The sequence below is a fragment of the Coloeus monedula genome (assembly GCF_965178545.1).
Source record: "Coloeus monedula genome assembly, chromosome: 6".
NCBI lineage: Eukaryota > Metazoa > Chordata > Aves > Passeriformes > Corvidae > Coloeus > Coloeus monedula.
In genome coordinates, this window is record NC_138786.1 from 12,438,705 (window position 1) to 12,459,310 (window position 20,606).

The window sequence follows — 20,606 nt, forward strand, 5'->3', positions numbered from 1 at the left end:
AGAAGTTTTGCACTATGTAGTGCTAGATAAAATAACAATCAAAAGTTGATAAACTTGTTGTGTTTATGTGAAACAAGTAAAACTCGACTAAATTAGAACTGAGTAAACACTTTTTACCTTGATTTACCTTGACCTTATCACTGAACTTTTCAGACAGCTTGCTGTCTTAAATCTTCTGTATGATCTATGGACATCAAAGCAATCTTGTGTAACAGCATAATGATTAATGGGGCTTGGCTGAAACAGGGTAGCTTTGAAGGAAAGATTTAGCTGGCAAGTATCTTTTACTTCTTCCAATAGAAAAAGAAAATTATCTATTAAAATATATTTTCTTCTCCTTAACATGGGTAAAGTACCTTGCTGACAGTATTTTGAAAGATTTCTGTAATACCTTTAAAGAGATCATTATGGTGTTTCCTCATGTGGAATTTTGGCTCCGTGGGGTTTTTTTTGTCTATTTTCATTGGGCATTCACTTGTGGAATTACTCTGAAAATGTGCTGTATTGAAACCATGCTGTATTGAATGACATATACTTAAAGTCTCCCTCTTTTCTTGTAAGAAACAAGATTCCTTCTTGCAACCTGAAAGCCACATTGTGTGTGGCAGGAGTGAAACATCTTCTGAGAAACACGAAGCTCAGCAGATGCTCCCTTGAAGGTCCCTGTGCAGGCATCCCCTGGACTGGCTGCTTAGCTTAATACTTTTGTGTTGAATGAATTGTCTGCTTAAAGCAGCACTGAAAATGAATGCTCATTCTAGCACTTTAGTACAGCACCATTAAATACACAAGATGCAGAAGAGACTACTCTTCCTTTCCTGCAAATTATGTGTAGGGAAAGGATGGATTTATTAGTCTCAGTACGGTAAAACAAAATGCTGGGTACATCATTGTGCATTGAATCATCTTTAGTTATAGATTTAAATATTGTACTGTCATGTAAGAGTGTAGCCATAGTGAACATCTGAAAGGACTCACTGTCAGCAGCCTGTTGGGTTTCAACTATGTTATTCATAAGATTCTTTCCTCCCTCCAGCTGTTTCCACAAATTGGAAAGGCTTTATTTCAGTTTATAAATGCTATTTCCCCATTGTTCATGCCCACAGATATTTTCCATGCCCAAATATCCATCCTCCCAAGAAAAGAAATCTTGACCCTATAAAAGAAGCCATGTGGAATAATCCTTTGAGGAGAACGTCCAAAATGGCACAATATTGGATTTGCCATCTGCAAAGCTTCCACAGCTGGTATTCCTCTGTTGTGTATCTGTGGGTGGGGACATGGGGCACAGAGCAGAATATGAGTGGGGTGTGGTTGCATTTCCAAAGAGCTCTCATATTTTGTGTTGTGGCTCCAGTTTTCCCATCCAAATTGGAAGGGCCAAAACTTGCTTCTGTGAGAATTGAATGGAGCAGTTGCTTGATGTTTTGCTACAGCATGAGTTGAATTTATCACTCACAGAAACTCCAACTTTATTGGCTTTTTGGTGAAAAGACTGGTCAAAGGGTGAAGAAAATGCCGTTGTCTGAAATAGCAGAGATAATACTTTGAAACTGCCATAAAATTAAACTGTAGTTTGAAAACGAAGCCCTCAAACTTCAAACCATTTTCACACATATATTTTCTGTAGAGTCTCGCCTAGCATATAGCTGCTGTGAAGAATCAGCCAAAGTGAATTTCATGGTTTTCACACCCTAAGGCTCTCGAGGACCAGAAAAAAGATTCTTAACATAACTCTTGCCTCTAAAACATAGGATAAAGAAAACCTGTTGTATATGGGTGTCCCACCATGTATTCTTCTTTAGGTTAAATAGGAGAATATTTGACTGGAGAAAATGAGGTAAGAGTTCAGATTTTAAATATTAGGCACACCCCAGAAAAGAGGCAGTTATTCCATCAGGAAACTTCAGGAATTCATGCTCTGTAGGAACCTGTGAATCCTGGTGCATTTATAACACCTACAAATTTCAAGGCAAATTATCAGTTAAAATACCTCATCCCAAAATCATCAGATGAGCAGAGTCACAAAAGGTATTTGAAGTGGATTCATATCTCATAAATCTTTACCTTTTGGAGTTGCAAAAGGCATTTGTTTTGTTGTAGCAGGGAGAAATCTGCTGTCAGTCAGCTTTTGTCCACTGTGCACTAGGCACAGGTACAATTTCATCTGCCTCTATAACACAAATCACCTTCCTGGCATCATAAAAAGGTTTATAGGTATTTATCTAACTTTTGGAGGAGTAGGACTGAGTTTTGAATGGACTGGGGCCAAGTTTGTGGTACCAACTGGAAACCACAAGGAATTTGGCAATGCAGACTTCATGCCAGACAAAACTGTTAAGTACCTGTCTTGAATGTTTTGATTTGTTCATTAATCAAACACAGGGAAAAATACATTCACAGGAAGCTGACACCAAAGAGTTTCAGTGTAATAGATTTTTTAACCTTCAAAACATTTGTTTTGTGATGACAGAATTTTTAGCAGGAAAGCATTGTTCATGCTCTGTATACTTTATTCTACTCAATTTACTTACTGGAAAAGAAGTTTTATTTTTGATGTTTATTATAAAATAGTGAGTGCGGTACCTCTGTATCTGTAGCAGTTTGTCTCTTTGTAGATGCTCATTTTTAAATTCTCTGCTTACTGGTATTGGGAAGATGAGTGTGCATACAGCTGAACTGAAGGAGGAGCAGTGAAAGAGTAGGAAACAGGAGAGAAGTCTAAGATGTAATTTCCTTTCTGGTATCACCCTCTATGAACAGTAGCAAAGGAGTGTCTGAAACTAGAGTTTAGCTGACAACTGCATAAGCATAAACTCTATGAAAGCAGAATAGATTTGCAGTTTTCCTTTTCACTAAATGAACTATGTGTTATCAGAGAATAAGCTGACTTGGAAAGGACCCATGAGGATCATGGAGTCCAACTCCTGGCCCTGCACAGGATACCCCGAGAGTCACACCATGTGCCTGAGACCATTGTCCAAACACTTCTTGAGCTGTGTCAGGCTGGTGCTGTGACCACTGCCCTGGGGAGCCTCTTCCAGTGCCCAACCACCCTCTGGGTGAAGAACCTTTTTTCTAATATCCAACCTAAAGCTCTCCTGACACAATTTCAGGCCATTCCGTGATTGATCATAAAATCTGCTTTGACATTTTTGTTGTGAGTAGACAGGTCCAATTGTGAAGGTCTGGTGGATGCAGAGTTATTGTCTATGGTAACCACACTTTAAAAGAGACAATAAAAATATTTTTGTATGGGGAGAAGATCCAAATTGGACTTCTGCTGCATTCAGCTTAAATCCATAAGAAAGAAGAAAAGAAAGATGAAGGCCAGCTTTAGTGCCAGTGCCATTGGAAAGTTTGCTCAAATATGGACTCCTGTGAGATGGGGAAGGTTTGAGTCAAACTGTGCCGTGGGCTCATTCATGTTCGGAGTAGGAGAGGACGTCTGTTCAGATAAGAGATTTTGTACCCTGGCCTTGTTGTGAAGAAGATATTTCCATATGGGTGCTATACCAAATTTACCCTACTGTGTGTGGAATGCTCTCTGCTTGGCAAAAGGCCAAAACATTCCCTGCAAGGGAAAAGGGCCTGGAATTGTATCTGATCAGCGTGTTAATCTGTGTCCCTTAGGCTTATCTTGTGGCTGTTTCTGTGTTGCAAGGGCAATGCTGCATATGCCTTTTCAATGAGATCACTGCAAAATCAAATTGCTATTAAATTATATTTTACTCACAATTTTGAACTCAGCTAAAGTAGCAACACCAGTGCTAAAACTTTGAGTAGAAATGCTGGTGCCGGAGCAACATTCCAAATGCTGTCTGGATAAAATTAATCATTTCATACAACTATTTCAACTTAATGTTACATGTTTCAATATTGTTAAGCATAAGTGGTGGCACATTATGGCACTGCAGCCAACCTGGAAACAAGAAATGGGACCCTATTCCTGCATGCACTGGCTGCTTGTTATTCCTGGGCACATCCAGCTGACTGTAAGGGCATGGGATCACATTTTCTTCCTGACATGTTTTTGAGGCTGTGTTCTTCTGTGCCCTCTCTGGCATTACAGATGTTCAGGCTTGGCTTGCAAGCAGAGAAGTGGGATTTGGGAAGCTGGGATCACCTGTGGGAGCATTCTGCACGGACCCGTGTGACGAGGGCAGTGCTTGTCTGATGGCCCCTGGGGGTCTCTCTCTTCCCAACCTGAGAATGAAGCAGTTCAGGCTGCAACACTCCTCTGTGTCAGGTTTACTCCTGCTCTGCAGACTGTGAAGAAAGATTGCTCCCTCAGCAGAACTCTCCTGCACAGTGGGTCTATTCAAGCCTGCATCTGGGAAGATAGTTAGTGCCTTCATTTATGAAATTCCTATCATAGAAGTGTGAGTTCTTCGGAACAGCAGCTGGTCTCTTGAGAAGTCTCCAACATGTCATGTACACAGCTGCATGTAAATCATTTTCATAAAAGGAAAGAAGAGAAGCTCTTTCAAATCACCAAATACCATCTCCCAGCATGTGAAGGTTTAAAAGATATGTGATATCATTTACAGTTTGTTTGTGGATTTATTTCTGTTTGCCCCTATCTAAACCCCTGTGGTTCCCTTCTGTCACTCTGGATGCAGCTTACATGTGAAAAGAGCTAGAGTTTCTGTGGCTGCTGCTTGGTTTTCTATCTCTGCTGGTAAAGGCTGTTGCTCCAGGAATCCTCAACAGAAACTCCACTGGCAGGAGCCACAGTCCAGAGTGGCACCAGTGGCTAGATGGGGAGGTGTTTTCCTGCCTCCTTCTACAAAGAGCATTAAAACAGGTTTAAGTGTTTCCAGTTGTTTCTCTGGCTAGTGGTTGGAGGGCTGATGAAAGGTGATTTATAACACTTTTGCTTGTGGTAGCTTGTTGAAACTTTCCTTTCATGCAGAGGACAAAGGTCAGTGCTGTGGGAACTGAACTCTTTCCTTGGGAAAAGCGCCGCTGCTGATGGCTGTGTATACCTGTGACTGAGCAATAGGTGGGAAGGTGCTCTCTTCAGCTCATGATCAGCTTGTGATAGTAAGGGAAGAAAGCTTTTTACATGGTTGTTATGAAGCCAGGGGATATCACTGAGGACCATGATATCATTTAATTTTCAATACATTCAGTTCTTCATCATTTTATCTTATAAAAATGTCCTTTCTAGGAAGAAACAACTCCTTCGCTGTTAGCTCTTACTGGCATTTTTTACATTTGTGGAGGGCAACTCTTGAAATCCCTTATGTTTCTTCTACTGGCTTTTTAGTGTAGATTCACACTTTTTTTTGTTGTTGTTGTTTTAGTGTGGAAGAGTGAAATTCCAGCAAGGCTGACTTAGTGAAAACTGAATTAGTGTTGATGGCTGGAGAGAAATGTAACTTGATCTTCTGTCTCCAGTGCTTGAATCAGGAACTGAAATAATTGTTCTAAGATTCTGGTCAAGTTGCCAGAAAATGGAGCGGTGCTTCTGCCAGATGGTCACCGCAGAAGTGCCAGACATTTCCTCCCCTTTTTGAGCTTGCAAGTGTGTGTATTTGAGAAGGAAAATACACACAGGCAGCAGGGAACTGAAATGCTTTTCTCCCTGAGATGCTTGCTGAGTGTGCAGGGCCATGCTGCAGGCAGTGTGCATGGGGATATCAATGTGTGATGCCTGGCAAAAGGATATAGGCACAAAGGAGATGTTTCTGTTGAGCAGTGACATCAGTCACTCTGTCACAGCACTTGACAGACAATATGAGGTAAATCCACCAGAAACAGGGCAGGAGGGCATGTCATACAGCAAGAGAAGATAGTTCAGTCCCTGAAGGAATCATGGCTCACTGGAAGAGATGATGTTGCCTGTCAGCTGCTAAGCCCAGCTGTACTGGTTAATGATTGGTGCCTTTAATTGAAACCATTGTGCACTACTACAGCCCTGCCTTGTAGGAGCTGCTGGTGCAATAAATCTTGATTTTTCCATATTAGAAAGCTGTGTTCTTTGGGGATATTGAAAAGTCTCGGACTTTTTTCCTCCCTGCCCCCCTTTTTGTTGCTATAGCTACTGTAATTTTTGTTAACAAAGGGAATGAGAAATAGTTTGCTGTGCTTAGTTTGTTTTTGTCATTCTGGTATAGCTGCCAATATTCTCTCAGTCCTTTCTCCTCTTCTTTTTTTTTTGTCCAATCTCCCTTAGAACCAATTCTGTAAAGAAACTGCAGGAGTCTGAGAACTTAAGTCTCCTGCAGTCACTGCAGAGCTGTATGTGCATGGGGGATGAGGCTTCTACCCACGAATTAGGGACTGAAAACTTGAATTTAGATTTGAGTTTGGGCTTGTGTATTCAGTGACCAGCTATGCAGACCCTGAGCACTTCTCGTTCTCATGGACTTGCACCTGCTTTGCAGGAATGCAGGAATTTCTGTCTCTTTTGGTGAAGTCTCATGTCAGGTTACCACAGTATAGCAGAACCATTATTCTTGAAGTATCTTTAGGAGAATTCAAAGTTTATTCCATGAGGAAGATTTTAGCCACGGAATGAAAGCATCCCGGAGCACAAGGAAAGGTGGGCTGCTTTCTCTGGGGGACACAGAGTGTGTTCCTAGTGTGGAGGAGAAGAAGGTGGGTGTATTTTTTCCTCCCACCTGGGATTTCTTATTTCCCTTTCATCTTTCTAAAAAAAACCTCTTCACTTTCTTGTTTCCCATTTGTGTTTTTCTCATAGTATGTTAGTTATCCTTCACCTCACCTTTGTTCTACCAGTCTTGAACTCTTCTCATGTTTATCTGGACCTCACCCCTCCTCTCTGTTTCTTCTTTTGCATACATCCTCTGATTCAGCAGCACAGCTAGGAGGGTGGTTGGGGTTCACTCATTTTGCTGGGTCTATGCTTCTCTCTGATAATTCTTTACTCAGTTGTCTGAGATGGAAGCTTAGGCAGGCAGGGCATGGACTGCATCCTTTCAGTCAGGCTGCTCACACCTAATGGTAGTTTACCATCCTGGGAGCACAGGGGGCTTGGGTTTATTTCTTTTGGCTTGGAACATGTAGAGTTTGAAGGAGAGGGAGGCAGTAGCCAAGATGTTCATAGACATGAAGGGAATCTGAATCAGAAAACCCCTGTGCATGAGAGAGCTGCTCATTGCCTCAAGACAGGCCAGTTTTAGGCCTCTGTCTGTGGTATAATAGTGATATTTGGAGATTTGGATAGATTTCTGAGGCAGTAGGAGAGATAGGAGTACCATTGAGAAAATGGGCCATTCAGCCAGATGCCAGAATGTGGGTGGTGGGCTTTAATCTCTGGCACTGAATTTGTGGATCTCACCTCTAAGCAGGCTTCCTAAGACTGCAACTGAAATCCATGTCAGAGCTCCAACGCAGCTCAGAGCTCCTGCAGATGTTACTTTAAGTGCAAGAACATAATTTCTCAATGTAAACAGATACCTTCCTGAAAGGTTCCTGCACAAATCCCTAAGACAAACAATGGACTTACTTGGCATCCCATTTGTTGCTGCTAATGCCTGTGTCCAGGTTCACTTCTGGATGTACTTTGGATACAGGGGAATTAAGATCTTCTCTAAGGGAATTAAAATCTTCTGTGTGTCTTTCTACAGATTCCCTGGGTAACTGCCAAGAGCTAAAGAGACAGACCCAATGTTGTTCTCATATCTTTGTACAAGCCAAGACAACTTTGGCCAGTATTTTCTACTTACAACCAGGAGGTCTCCAGCCTGTACCTCATCCTCCCAGGGTGCTTTTATATCATCATATTGAGACAGTCCATACAAATTAATAATTTCTTCCCTGGAACCATTAGCACTGGCAGTTTGGGTATCATGGACAGGAGCTGCTTCTGGGAGATAACTGGCTCAGAATGGTCACTAACACACAGTGATCTAACCAGAAGGAGACCCACGTTATCACCAGATATCAGCTCTTGACCTTACTGAGGTATTCAAAGATGATTGCCCTTCTGCCCATCAAGTATTATCAAAACACTTTGCAAGGCTGATAACTGCTAATAATTTTGCAATTCTCACTCTAGCAGGACTCTGAGTGGGAGCCACTTCCCTGACAGGCAGGAAGGGAAGTACACTGACAACTCTGAGTGCAGCAGCTTGCTCTGTAGTATGGCTGTGACCCGTGTTTTGCCTTAGATGATGCTCTAACAAATCAAAACCTACAGCAGTTGCAAAGCCAAGATGCTTCTCAGCTGTCTGGCAGACTTTGTCAGTCAGCTTTGGCATGAGGAGGGTTCAGTCATCGCTGTCAGCTCAACCGGGAAGTTCCTTTTAAGACTTACTAAGACTTTAATCTTTGTTTGTTCACTCTGTGAATTGCATTGGGATGTTTTTAGGGACTGGTTGCACCCTGTGGGAAATACCAAAGGACACTCTGTTTTCTCATTTATCATATCCTTTGTGACACAAAAGATATTAATGAAAAAGAATCTTTGTTCCTCAAAGCTAACCAACTCTCCTTCCTTAGAAAATTTATAATTTGGTTTTTGTGTCACCAGAAACAATTCATTGTTGTGCAAATGGTGTTGATGTTGCTATTAGAGGATTATGACTTCACTGAGGAGTAAGCAACAGGAGCAGGTGATGTCCTGAGACTTGAATGGTTGTTTTTATGCAAAAATCCTGGGGATGAAGGGAAAGAATAAAGGAAGAATAATACCAAAGAATTGTGATATATGTTGGGTACAGCTTCTAAGTAGACTCTTCCTACCCTGGTATCTCAAATCAAGATATTTAAGCTTGAAATAGTCAATGTATTTTTTAAAATCCAGCCCTTTTCTTTAGCCTACACAGGGAAATACTAATTTCTGATTCAATGTCAGACATTTCTGTTCATGTCTCCTTTTCTAAAAGTCTTCTTCCTTGATTTTCATGTTGTTTTCCTTCTACTTGGAAGCTGTGATTGCCCTAGGACTGCTAAGGGTAATAGAGGAGCTTAGCACTGAGTTCTTACCTAGTTTAGACATTAGTTTTGGACTGCATTGTGTTTCAAGTGAGGTGTGTTCTTTTGCTTCGGGCAGAATCTAGTTTTCAACTGCCTAGGGAAGGTAACTTATTTCGTCTCCAGTAAATGCTGCAACATCAGATTCCCAGTAGTACCAGCTGAACGGCTGAGAGGGTGGTTTTGGCATTGCAAGGATCAATGGCAACCAAGTCCACCACCCCTGCTGGTTATAGTAGGAAGTTTGTGCCAGAATTAAACTTGTCATCACTCTGTGAAAGCTTAGCAGAGAGACTGGTCACTGACTTGGTTTGAAACAGGCTGTGGGTTGTAGGGAGGGAAATTTTGGATGAGACTGTGGAGTTAATCCCAGTCCAGAGAGCAGGTATTCCTGATGTAATTCTTGTAACAATGTTCTTGGGACTCTCTACTGACGCCCTCTCAAGGCAGGAATTTCTAAACATTTTATTGGACTTTCCAGCTCATCAGAACTGATGTTGTTCTGGGAGGACATAATTATCTGTTTTACTGGAAGGGAGCAGGCAAATTGCCACAAGGCAGGCTGCAACTCCTAAACAAAAGTTTAACTGTACCTAAACCTACACCTCTTGACATGTGGGCGAGCTCCCTTAAAGCATCCAGAAAAGCATACTAATGTATTAAGATGACTTCTTCTTTCAACATTCTGTTGCAGCTACCTTCAAGAGAAAAATAAGTAGACACACTAATTATTATTAATAATATATTTATGAAAATTTGTATTTATTATAAAGTAATTTTTCAATAACATGAGTTTGTTTTAGCAGCCTGTAGTTCTTCCCTGTTATGTCTCCAGGTCTCTGTTCTCTGGGGCAGACCAAAGGAGTAATATTTTCCCATATTTTTCGGGTCCCAGATCAGTGGAATTTCAAGGGAAAAATAATCTGCATGAAAAAGCTTCAGAACTCAAGGTCTCAAGTAGATTTCAAGCCATGTTAGTGATAATGGCAGGAGAGGGCTCGGGGACCGACATTCAGAGTCTCCCTTCTCAAGTCATCAGACACCACATGTAAATTCTTCTTCTAGGTTCAGTAACATTCAGCTTCCACAGAAGGAGAGGAAGGAATCAGTTCTTGGAATGTGCTAACTGATGGACACTGTATATCAGAAAGCAGGAGGTTTTCTTGAAGCTGTAAAGTGATTAAAGCACTCTGGGTTGCCTTGACTTTCCAGGTGCTTGCTCCAAGCCTCACTCCTCAACGTACTCCCGTTCACAGCTTGCAATGAAAATAGACTTTCACTTTTTCAGTAGTGGGACTGATAGTGGGTGCTTCCAAAGTGTTGGGATGCTTCAGGAAATGAAGAATAATTTTAAACTGCAGTGCAGGGGGGAGGACAGAGGATTTACCCCTCCCCTGCTAACACCTGTTAATGGAATTAGACATTAGACAAGGTGCTGTAATGTTCATTAGCCCAAAGTGTGATGGCTTTCAGTGCCTAATATGTCCATAAAAACCTTAGGCCACACTTTAATTTTGAAAGAGTAAAGGTGTATGGATCATTAACAGATGGTCCATAAGGAATATTCTGTCATTGCATCTGCCTGCAATGATAAAGATCTGTTAGGAAGCATCTGCATTGCATTGCAGCGGTCCCTTTCAGTCAGGATGCTGAACCTTGCCTGGCATGAGCAGCAGATCCCACGTTGCCATCACACCATTTTTCATATTTGTCTGTCATCTTTACTTTTTGATCCTGATAAATGGTTTGTGAAGGTTTTAGGCAAAACTGATGTAATGATTCTACCATTTGGGCTCATTCAATTGCCATTTATAGAGCTGTCCTAGTGAAATTAGTGAAACCTTGTCTGGAGCAAAATACAAATTACAGCTAAATAAGAGTTTCAGATGAATTTTTTACATTTACAAATGAAAGAGAATTCTGCAGTTTTTGACCAGGTTTGTTAGCTGGTTTACGAGGCCATGCAGAATCTGCGTGGCATAACTATTTTTGGATTTGCTCTTAACAGTATGCCACAATACTTGAGAGATTTTGGTTTCCGTTGCTTTGTGAAGAATAATTTGCAAATACTGTAATGAGGAATGCTCTCATGCAAGCCCAAGGGATGTGATTCTGACCATACAATGATTCAATAAACTTTGCAGGGCCTGTCAGACTCATTTGGAGGCTCTAAAATGACTTTCTGCATGACCATAAAACTTAGTTTAGGTTTTCTTTCCTTGTTTCTTTGTCTCTGATTTTTTTTTCCTTTATTTTTGGGGGGGTGTGCATTGGTGGATGGGTGGGTGGGCTTTTTGGGGTGATATAAGTCCTTGCTTCCAGGTACCTCTGTAAATGGCTGAATATTTTTCTGCCATGTTCGTGTTGTTTGCATTTTCTCTGCATATGCTGGGATGATTCCAGCATCACCTGCAGTGGAATATTCAACCGAAATAAGCATTAAGGAAAAATTGAATCGAAAAGTCAGTTGATATCACCATATATATCATAGTCTCAACTGCATGGGAAGGAACTCACTTTTATCACTAAAGTTGACATATCTTGAGAAATTGTCTTTAAGAACTCAATTTATCTTTACTTGAAAACAAACCACTTTGTTCTACTTGACATTTAGGGTGGCTTTGAAAGGTGAGGTTTAAATAATCACTTCTTTTAAATATTGACCACAGTGATTTTTATCAACCTTTGTCATACTATTTTTATTCCCATCTGATTTTGGGTATAGGAAAAATGGACTCTTAAAAAACAGCAGCATAAAAGCACACCATTTTATTAATGTGTCAGGTCAGTGTCCCATCTTTTTGAGGATCCCTTTAGTTTATTTTTGTCTTGAACAGAAAGGCAAATCTCGGAAAATTAATGTTACACATGCATGCTACCAGTTATTGTTCTCCTTATGCCATGTTTATATCTCTCCTTTTTCTCGCATTAAGTGCTAATAAGTGATTTAGACTTAACACAGTAAAAATATTGAACTGGTGAGTGGAAAACGTTAAAAAACTGCTTACTCCCTGTGGAATGTACAGTCCTAGAAAGCTTGGCCAGCATTAGCATGCTTCCTTTTTTGTCCCAAGCAATCCCTTTTCCAGTCGGAACAGGCAGTTCTGTAACAGTCCTGTAATCTTGATAATGTAACACTAACAATAACAATGAGACACTGGAGGAATTTAGGGAGCTTCAGTGTAGAAAAAATGTTACCAACAAGGGAAAAAAATCTTAATCTGGGAAAAAAATCTTAATCTGGGAAAATTGGTACAAGACAACGGAGAAGGACAAGTAGACCTGGAGTCAGTGGTCAGCATGATTGACTCTGCCTGGAGCTGCAATCTGCAAATTTTCTGGGTGTGTTTGTGGCAGAACTGCTTGGAATAAAGTGGTTTAGAGAATGTCTTTTTGGCTGTGATAGGTCTGTTAGTACAGGGATTTTTGCGTGTTGTCAGTCCCCAGCTTGCTTTGCAGCATCACGTTACAGTGGCTTCTCAAGCAGTCTGGGCTTCCTGTGGGTTTGAGTAAACAAGAAGTTTCATAACACTCCTTATTTTTGCATTAGCTGTGCTATTAATGGTCATAAAAATTGGTAGTTCTGGTCAGACCCTGGGTGGCACTGCTGTAAACCGTGGTAGATATTTTAGTTTATAAACCAAGCAGCATCTCAGAAACCACCCAGACTGGTGCCAGCAGACCCACAGAATCCTTCATGACTCCTATAGCATCAGTGGAACAAATACTATTCCGTTTCTTTCTCAAGGGACTCTGCTGGCATTTTAGAAATCTTATCATGACATGAAAAAGCATTCCTCCCTCATTTTGAAAAATATTTCTTAAGGGATTACCAGAACAGAGGAAATGGCCACTAAGAGCTGTGCTTTGCACCAGAGAAACATGGGATATAGTCAATGGAGGGGCGTGATATTAGGGATTCCTGCTTTTGCATCCCGGGGATGACATCCTGGCCTTTATCCCTATCATCATGTTCTCCCTTCAGTCACAGCATGACATTCCTATTATGACAGCAGAATGAAGGCAAAATAAATCACGGTACTGGGCTGGTTTTTTGCCAGTCTGCAGCAATGTCACAGAAGTGAGACCTATCTTTTGGGCACTTAACTTTATACACAAGGCTGAAATTAAGTTCACAGCTTTTGGGATTACCAAATTGCTAAAAAAACCCTAGGAACTGATAAAGATTCTTTATATTACCTGAGGTTTTGGAAGTGTCCTAAGGCACTTTTAAAGAATCCTGAGGCCAATAGAGAAAACCATTTGTGCTATTTTCAAATCACAAGCAGATTTGAAAATTATATACAAAAAAATTCATAATTGAATAAATTTCACTACTAGAAAATGTTTCCACAATAGAGCTGCACTTTAAAAATGAGAAAGCTTTCTTCATTCCTTGGGATAGCTGTTTTGTGGTCAAAATTCCAGTCACAGCTCTGATGTTTGCAAGCATCACACAGTGTTGTTGCTGGGATCTCCACATACTCTGATGGATGGAAGAACCACAGCAAGCCTGTGATATTTTGTGAACTTGGTATCGAGCTCTGATCATCAGACAGGTCAGCACCTGAAGCACACACCTACTTCCCATAAATCATTTCCATTTATAGCACTGGGCTCTGATAAACTTGGCTGTGGATGTGCAATAGCAGCAGTGGAGAGGTAGGGTTTAGTTTTTCAGGTTCATGACGACATGGATTGCGTTTTATAGAGTGAAAAGCAATCTGGAGTTCTGCCTTTACACAGCACAGGTGTTCAAACAGTTAGTTGTCATTTGGTCTTGTTAAGCTTAATTGACTTTTCTTCTCACAGATATCTACACTTCTAGAAAGCAGAAATGACCATGACTGCCAACAAGAACACCAGTGTCAACAGCAGAGCTGGAGGGAGTAAAGTGCCTCAGGACACTCTGGATAGGTAAGTGGAGAACTGCAGGATTTGTAGATTTTGAGTAAAGTTTGTCTGTGTTTGGAACAAAATCTCTGTTCAAGGGTAAGCATCCTCTATGCTGACACAGAGAGAGAGAGAGAGCTTTGCTGGGCTGAGAGAAGTTTTCTGTAGGGAGAGGAGGAGCCATGGTATGAGGAGAGGTTGTTTCTTGTTGAGCTTTTGCTGCTCATGGGCTGGTTATGATGGAAGTGATTGCAAGGAAGGACCTGTGCAGCAGGTGCTGTGTAGGGCTCAGGAGTTGTGGGCTAAATTCCTCAGCCATGTGACTGCATGTCAGCTTTTCTCCACTGTCAGTCCCCAGTTTGTGTTTTGTGTTGGTTTGTGTCCCATTTCCTCTGCTCTATCTGCCTTCACAGACTGTGGTCAGAGCGTCTCCTGTTGCAGGTCAGGCAGCAAGTGGGAAAGGGCTGAATGTAAAGTACAGGGCTCATCTCTGTTGCTTTGCTTATTTGTCCTTTCTGTAGCATTAAAATAATTTGCAAAGTAGAGCACCTGTATTATTACTGTTAGGGGGAAAATGAAACTTTTAAAAATGTGCAGTCAAATAAAGACATAGACAACCAGCATCAATTCTGGTGTTTTTATTAGGTATATTATGCTGTGGTAGAGCTCAGCAGAGGTGGGCTCGATATCCTTGTGCACTTCCCAGTTTGTGTTTGTCATCTCTTAGTGCAAAACAGTAAAAACATAAAATAATGAGGGGCCTGGGTGGCTAAAGGAATTTCTAGAGAGATATTCATATGTAGTTATTAAAAGCAGTTCCCTAACGGTCTCTGGAATTCTCAAGTTATTTATTGTCCTTCCACCAGTGCGGACAGATTGGTGCTGGGAACTTGGGTCTGGACTTTGGCAAACTTTGGACAAGTCTTTTGTTTCGAAATCGTTTCCATTCTGAATAGCTCAGAAAGTACTTTGGGATACTAAGTTATTGGATAGTAACTGTCAAATAAACTCTTTCCTTATCATCATCATCTGTTTTGAGTAGAATTTGTCAGGGAAAGATTTTGTTAGTACAAGTAAGAGCCTGAAGCTAAGGAAAATCTTTAAGTTGCACTTTCACAAGCGAGGAGATGAATAGGTGGTCATGCACCATTTCTCCATCTATTATTTTGCCCTATGTAATCTTCACCTGTCTCTGAGAAACCCTGCAAGAGGATGTTATTTGAGTCAACCATGAGGTTTCTTCATTTGAGTCAGACTGTAAATCAGTGTTGTAAGTGCTGGCATTATAAAAGTTTAAAGCTTGCAAGATTTATTGCAAACACGGTCAAAGATTCACTTAAACTGAACAGTCACTGTCTCTGTTTAGTGTGGGATTTGACTGGACATTTGGAAACCTGCAAATGTACTTTATAATTTGTGGTAGTAGAGTTTCAGTTAATGCTGATACTGGCATAACACACGTGTAGCAGTCTCCTGGTTGCTAAGATTTTTAGAGTTATTTTCTTGTAAATCCTAGTTTTCGTGGGGATTGTTGTTTCAAGACTGCTGTTGATGATCTTAAAGGTCTTTTCTAACCTTAATGGTTCTGTGATTCTAAGATGCAAGGTGTGATTCAGGGATATGGTGACATCAGCTAGTTCAACACTTTGTGATTCCTTATAGGTCAGAAGCAAAGATCAGTGAAGTCTGCAGAAGTCTTTCTAATTGCTTTGGCAGTGATTCAGATCCCTGCAGACCATGGATTTAAATTTTAATACAAAAAATCTTCAGTGGAAAGAATGTGCCTCCACATAAACATCCATACAACTGTGTGCTTTGCAAGTATCAAGATTCTTGCAGTAACTAAGATTCCCTTGATCCTTACCAGGGTGTGAATTAACTGGCATGAATCACCAGAGCTGTTTTTTCACCAGAGTTGTGTGAATGTCACTTCAGGAAATTAGGGAAAGACAGAAAGCAGAGTGAGGACATAATTTGGGAGGATATCTGTGAGTTTTAAGAATCTGGCTGTAGGATTCATGGGTTTCTGCTGTGAGTACAGGAGGGAAAAAAACCCTTGGATCTGAAGAAAGTAAAGTGTTTTAAATAAATCCACACCAACACATTATTTTTGAAGTTACCTGAAGTTCATTCACCACTTGTTAAAAATTGAGATTTTTTTTGTGTTAGGAGAGAAAACTGTGCTCTGAATGGGAAAATTGTAGAGTGATGGCAAGGGTGGTTGAAGGTACGAAACATTTTCACTACAAGACAAGAGTAGATTGATTGTGACTCTTCATCCTAGGAAGGAAAGGATTGAAGGGGTAACAAGAGGAGTAATAGAAGTATCTGCAATGATATATGGAAGAGAGATAATAAATAGGGAAAAAATTCTCTTTTGATTTAAGAACTAATACAAATCCAATGAAACTAGAAGACAACAGGTCAAGAATCAGCTGAAAAGAAGGCACTTTTCAGCAGCATGTTTTTAAATCATGAAACTTACTGTTATGGGTTGTTGCAATCAGACAAATTCATGGAACAAAAATCTTCCAAAGCCTTTTAGTTACAGAAACAAAATCTGTGAGTCAACAGACTTTTAGGCTAGTTAAGTTGCACTGTACATTCTTATTCTCTTCTCCAGGCACCTGCTAACTCTCACAGACAGTGACTGAACCTTGGACCAGGAATGCTATTTGGGTCTGAACCAGTGGGAACATTCTGATGTTGTTTGGAACAAGAGTCAGTTACAGGAAGCAAATTGGAGAAATTGCAGAAGGATTGTTATGCTTACAAAAGGAGACTGTGGCTTTCAGTGAACTTTAAGGGTATGACTTTAATCCTTCCTTGTGAGTCACTGAGGTGAACGCCAAGGAATGGAAGGATAGGAAAGCACCTTGTGTGTAGCTGAAAGTGACTTCTTAGCAATTCTGGCAGGAAGCAGCTCTGTGAAATCTTCTTAACCCTTCAACAGGGGACAAAGGAGCCCACAGCATGCTCACAGCTAGTGCATGACCATGACCCTGTTGCATCAAATGAGTGCTTGGTTTGATTGCACCATAGTTAAGAGGATCAGTGTAACTCTGAGGAAACCTTAGGAGAACAGAAGTCACAGAAAGGCATAGTGGTGTTAGTAGCTCTCTCTCCTTACAATGTGGCTTGCTTTCCCTCAGCAAATGATTTGATATTTACCTGGAGTATCTGCGTTTTATCAGAAACTCTCTTTGTTATTAGGTATTTGTCCAAAACTTGTGTTTTCTCCAGTGCAAGCAAAGGTAGATGTAGAAATGGCACTACTATCTTTGACTTAAAAATCACTTCTACACTGTTCTGTATCAAAACAGACCAATAGTTATGTCTATGAAGTCATGCCCTAGTTAGCAAAATACAGCTTTCAAACTTGTAGGCTGTATAGTATAACAGAGGCAAGGAGAAAAAAAAATCCTGACCAAAAGAATTATATATTAATATATCACTATATCTTAAAATTGCAGCTCAGTTTGAGATGCTAGATGTGACAAGGACCAGTCCAGAGCTGAAAAACATTTAGAGCTTGTGGCTACAGGACTTCTGTAAATCATTCCCAATGCCTTTGCCACTGGCTAATATGGCATCTCTTGACTCTGCATCTCAAGGCATTTTACACATTTGAGCCTTCTCACTTGCTGCAGTAACTGAAGTACAGGAAGGGTTTGTTTCTGGAGGAGCTCATTGATTTAGTTTTTTATCTGAGTGTATTGCATGAGGCCTAAATAACTTCATATTCTGGAGATACAGACTTCTTCCAGTGTATTTGTAATTGGCAGAATTTCTTTTTGCCTGTAAAATTTTCTGTGGTGCAGGCTGTGTCTTATATATGGGTCCCACCTTGGAGAATAGGAGAGAGCTTTTGAAAGCTCAAAAACATTTTACAAAAACAATTACAGTGAACAAAAATTAAGTTTGCTGCAAGTAAGTGTTTTACTAGGGTGGTGACTGTGTCTGAGAAAAATGATTCTCAGAGGCTGTGTGTCCGAGGAACCACAGTTTTTTTACAGACTGGATTTTGTGATGTGGGCTGTTGTCTTTCCACCCAATCTCCACAGGAAAGGTGGTGTCCTCACCAGAGGATGTTGGTGGAGGATGTTCTCCACCTGAGCAATCATGATTTAATGGCACTGGGGGTGCTTATGTCAGGGTGTGCTATAGCAAGACACCAGGGATTTGTGCAAACAAAGGATTACATCTGCAAATTGCCATGAGCACCAGGTTGCAAAGTGTCTATTCAAATAACATTCTTAAAACTTCTCATTTCTAAATACTTTTAGTTGAATCTTTGAACCAAATACACTTGGTTAAAACTGAAATCTGATCTCATGAGTTGGATCTTTCTCCTTGCTTGGGAAGAACTGAGCTGGGTACCCACAAACCTCTAAATATAGGCTTTGGTTTTTATCTCCCAGCAGTGTGTGAGGACATTCGTGCTGTCACCCGCAGTTTGTCACCCCCGTCAGCCTAACGTGCTGAGATATGTTTGTACTGGCTTTGTGGCTCAGAACTTTTTCCTTCTTCAAAATTTAGGTTAGTAGGACAGAATTTTAACTGGTGGAGCTACCTTACCTCCAGCGAAGGCAATGGAGATGCGTCACATGAACAAATCTGGATTAATATAACTCTGGAGATACCTCAGGAGCATTTCAGATTAATTGTTTATAATTCTTTAAATATAAAGTAAAATAATGACTTACATTTCTTATCAAAGTGAGCCCACGGGTTGGTTAATAGAAGTATTGTTTTGGGTTGGTTATCTGTTCCTGTCGTGTGCAGGTCCATGCTCAGCTGTGTCACCTGGACATCAAGGTCTGGTGTTTTATTCCTGCATTTCTCTGAAGGCAGAAACAATCTTAGAAAGATCTTAGAAGCTAAGAAAGCTTTTAGAAAAATCTTAGTTGAAGGAAGACTTTGTGCCTGTGCTTCACCCTTAAAAACCTGAGATGTATGATCACTTCCAAAATCAGTCATATTCAAGCCAAGCTCATTCAGTTTTACAGCAAATGCATTTATTTATTTATTTAAAAGTGAAATTAATTATTGGTCCACATTACTAAATCCAACTGAAATCCTTTGTTTCCTTTGAAAGGATTATGTGGTTATGGGCTGGGCAAAGGACTAGAAATATTTTGCCTTAGGAACTGACACCTTCAGAATTCTTAAATGAAAGAACGTACAGATAAGTCCAGCGCTGGGGTTAAGCAGTGCTCTGCTGTCAGTGCTGGACTGGGGCTGGCAGGTTTTTGCTCTGCTGGCTTGTCCTGAGAGTGCTCTATTCTCTTCCCTTTCCACAGTAAATTTTTCATGTCGAAGATGATCTCATGTCTTGAGGAAAACCCATCTGTTTAGGGAGAGGGGTTGTCTTCAGAGAGGCAGTGTCTGTGCAGGACTTGTCTCTCATTTAGAGACATCCCTTCATGGATGCAAATGTAGTGCCTTTTGCTTGTGTTACCAGATGTGTAACAATATGACTTTAAATTAATTCTTATTCATTCAATCCTTCTGCTACTCCTAGTACAAGAAAAAGCCACAAACGAAACGAGAGCTCCTCAGCTCTGTGTTGAACTTTAGGCACTGCCCAAATTTATTGTCGGGACATTCATCCAGATGTGATCCAGTCTGCCTGCAGTGACAGTGAATTATCTTGTGACTAATGCAGAAGAGCTGTGTTCACATCCAGGGTGGATGACTCCAGGGGCAGATAAGGCAGGACAACACTGAAGAACTCCCTCACCATCGGTTACAGAGCCTTGGGAGGGACATAACTCGGCATCCACCACAGTGGAGCCCTGGTCCTACTATAAGAAAATTATTAACAGTAAGATAAACAAAATGTAATTAATTGCATTAATGTATGTCATGTGAATATAAATTTAAAGATTATGAGATTTATCACATGTCCTGAGTTTTCTGAATGGAGAGCATGGAAAGAATGCAATAACTTGCAAATCCAAAGATGTATCTTCAGCTCTCTGTGTTCTAAAGCAATGAGATTTTGATCTTATTTGAAATTCTAATGCATGCAATTTTCCCACTAATTTTTTGTGATTGCCATTGCCTTAGCACATTTATGATAAAGTATTTTCTCTTCTCTTACTCTTTCTTTGCTTAGTATGTGGACAGCATTGCTGTGAGTGATAGAAAAGCTGCTTGTTTCCCTTGTGGATGGTTGCATTTGAACTACAGGTGAAAGGCACTCTCTGCCTGGGCTTACACTTAGTACACAGGGACAGGGAAAGGCAGCAGGTCTAGAAGCGGTTGCTGGTTGTTCAAAACTTTTGGGACATTTGTGCATAGTTTGGTAGGTTAGTGGTTGCTGTTTTGTGCATGTTTGGGCAAGCAAGTTTTTTTTTTTTTTTTGAGGGCTCTGATGAGGAAGGAATGAGACTAGCTTGGAAAGGAGAGTGAGTTATGTATGCCTAAAGCAGGAAGCAAAGGGTTAATTTCATTTCTATTTTAAAATAAAAGCTTCTATTGCCCCATCAGTTGTGGGGTAGCTTGGGCTGAAATATCTCCCAGTTTTGCCAGCCACAGCAGCCATCAGGGACTTTGTTAGAGTAGCAAGAGGCCAGTGGTGTGAGTTGAGCTCACGTGCTCTTGGCGTGTCTCAGCCTTTCCCCACTGCCCAGGCTGGGATCCCTCCCCTCTGCTGTGGGAGATCTCCTGGCAGCTGAGCATGGCTCAAGGCAATGAGGCACTCTACACTGAACTGCTGAGATGGATTTTCCTGCCAAAAGTATTTGCCTACTGCTCAGAAG

At 40.8% G+C, this 20,606-nt stretch overlaps 1 protein-coding gene across 3 annotated transcripts in view; it reads left to right on the forward strand.

Annotated features, from left to right (window-relative positions):
- Positions 1-13,756: 13,756 nt before the first annotated feature.
- DENND2B (DENN domain containing 2B) overlaps positions 13,757-20,606 on the forward strand; it is an 86,938-nt gene continuing 80,088 nt past the window's right edge. For all 3 annotated transcript variants that reach the window (XR_014226540.1, XR_014226541.1, XM_082284303.1), the window contains exon 1: positions 13,757-13,863. Coding sequence is in view for 1 of the 3 variants with exons in the window: in XM_082284303.1 (XP_082140429.1) it covers positions 13,784-13,863 (80 nt within the window). In the remaining 2 variants the exon portion in view is untranslated. The remainder of the gene's footprint in view (positions 13,864-20,606) is intronic.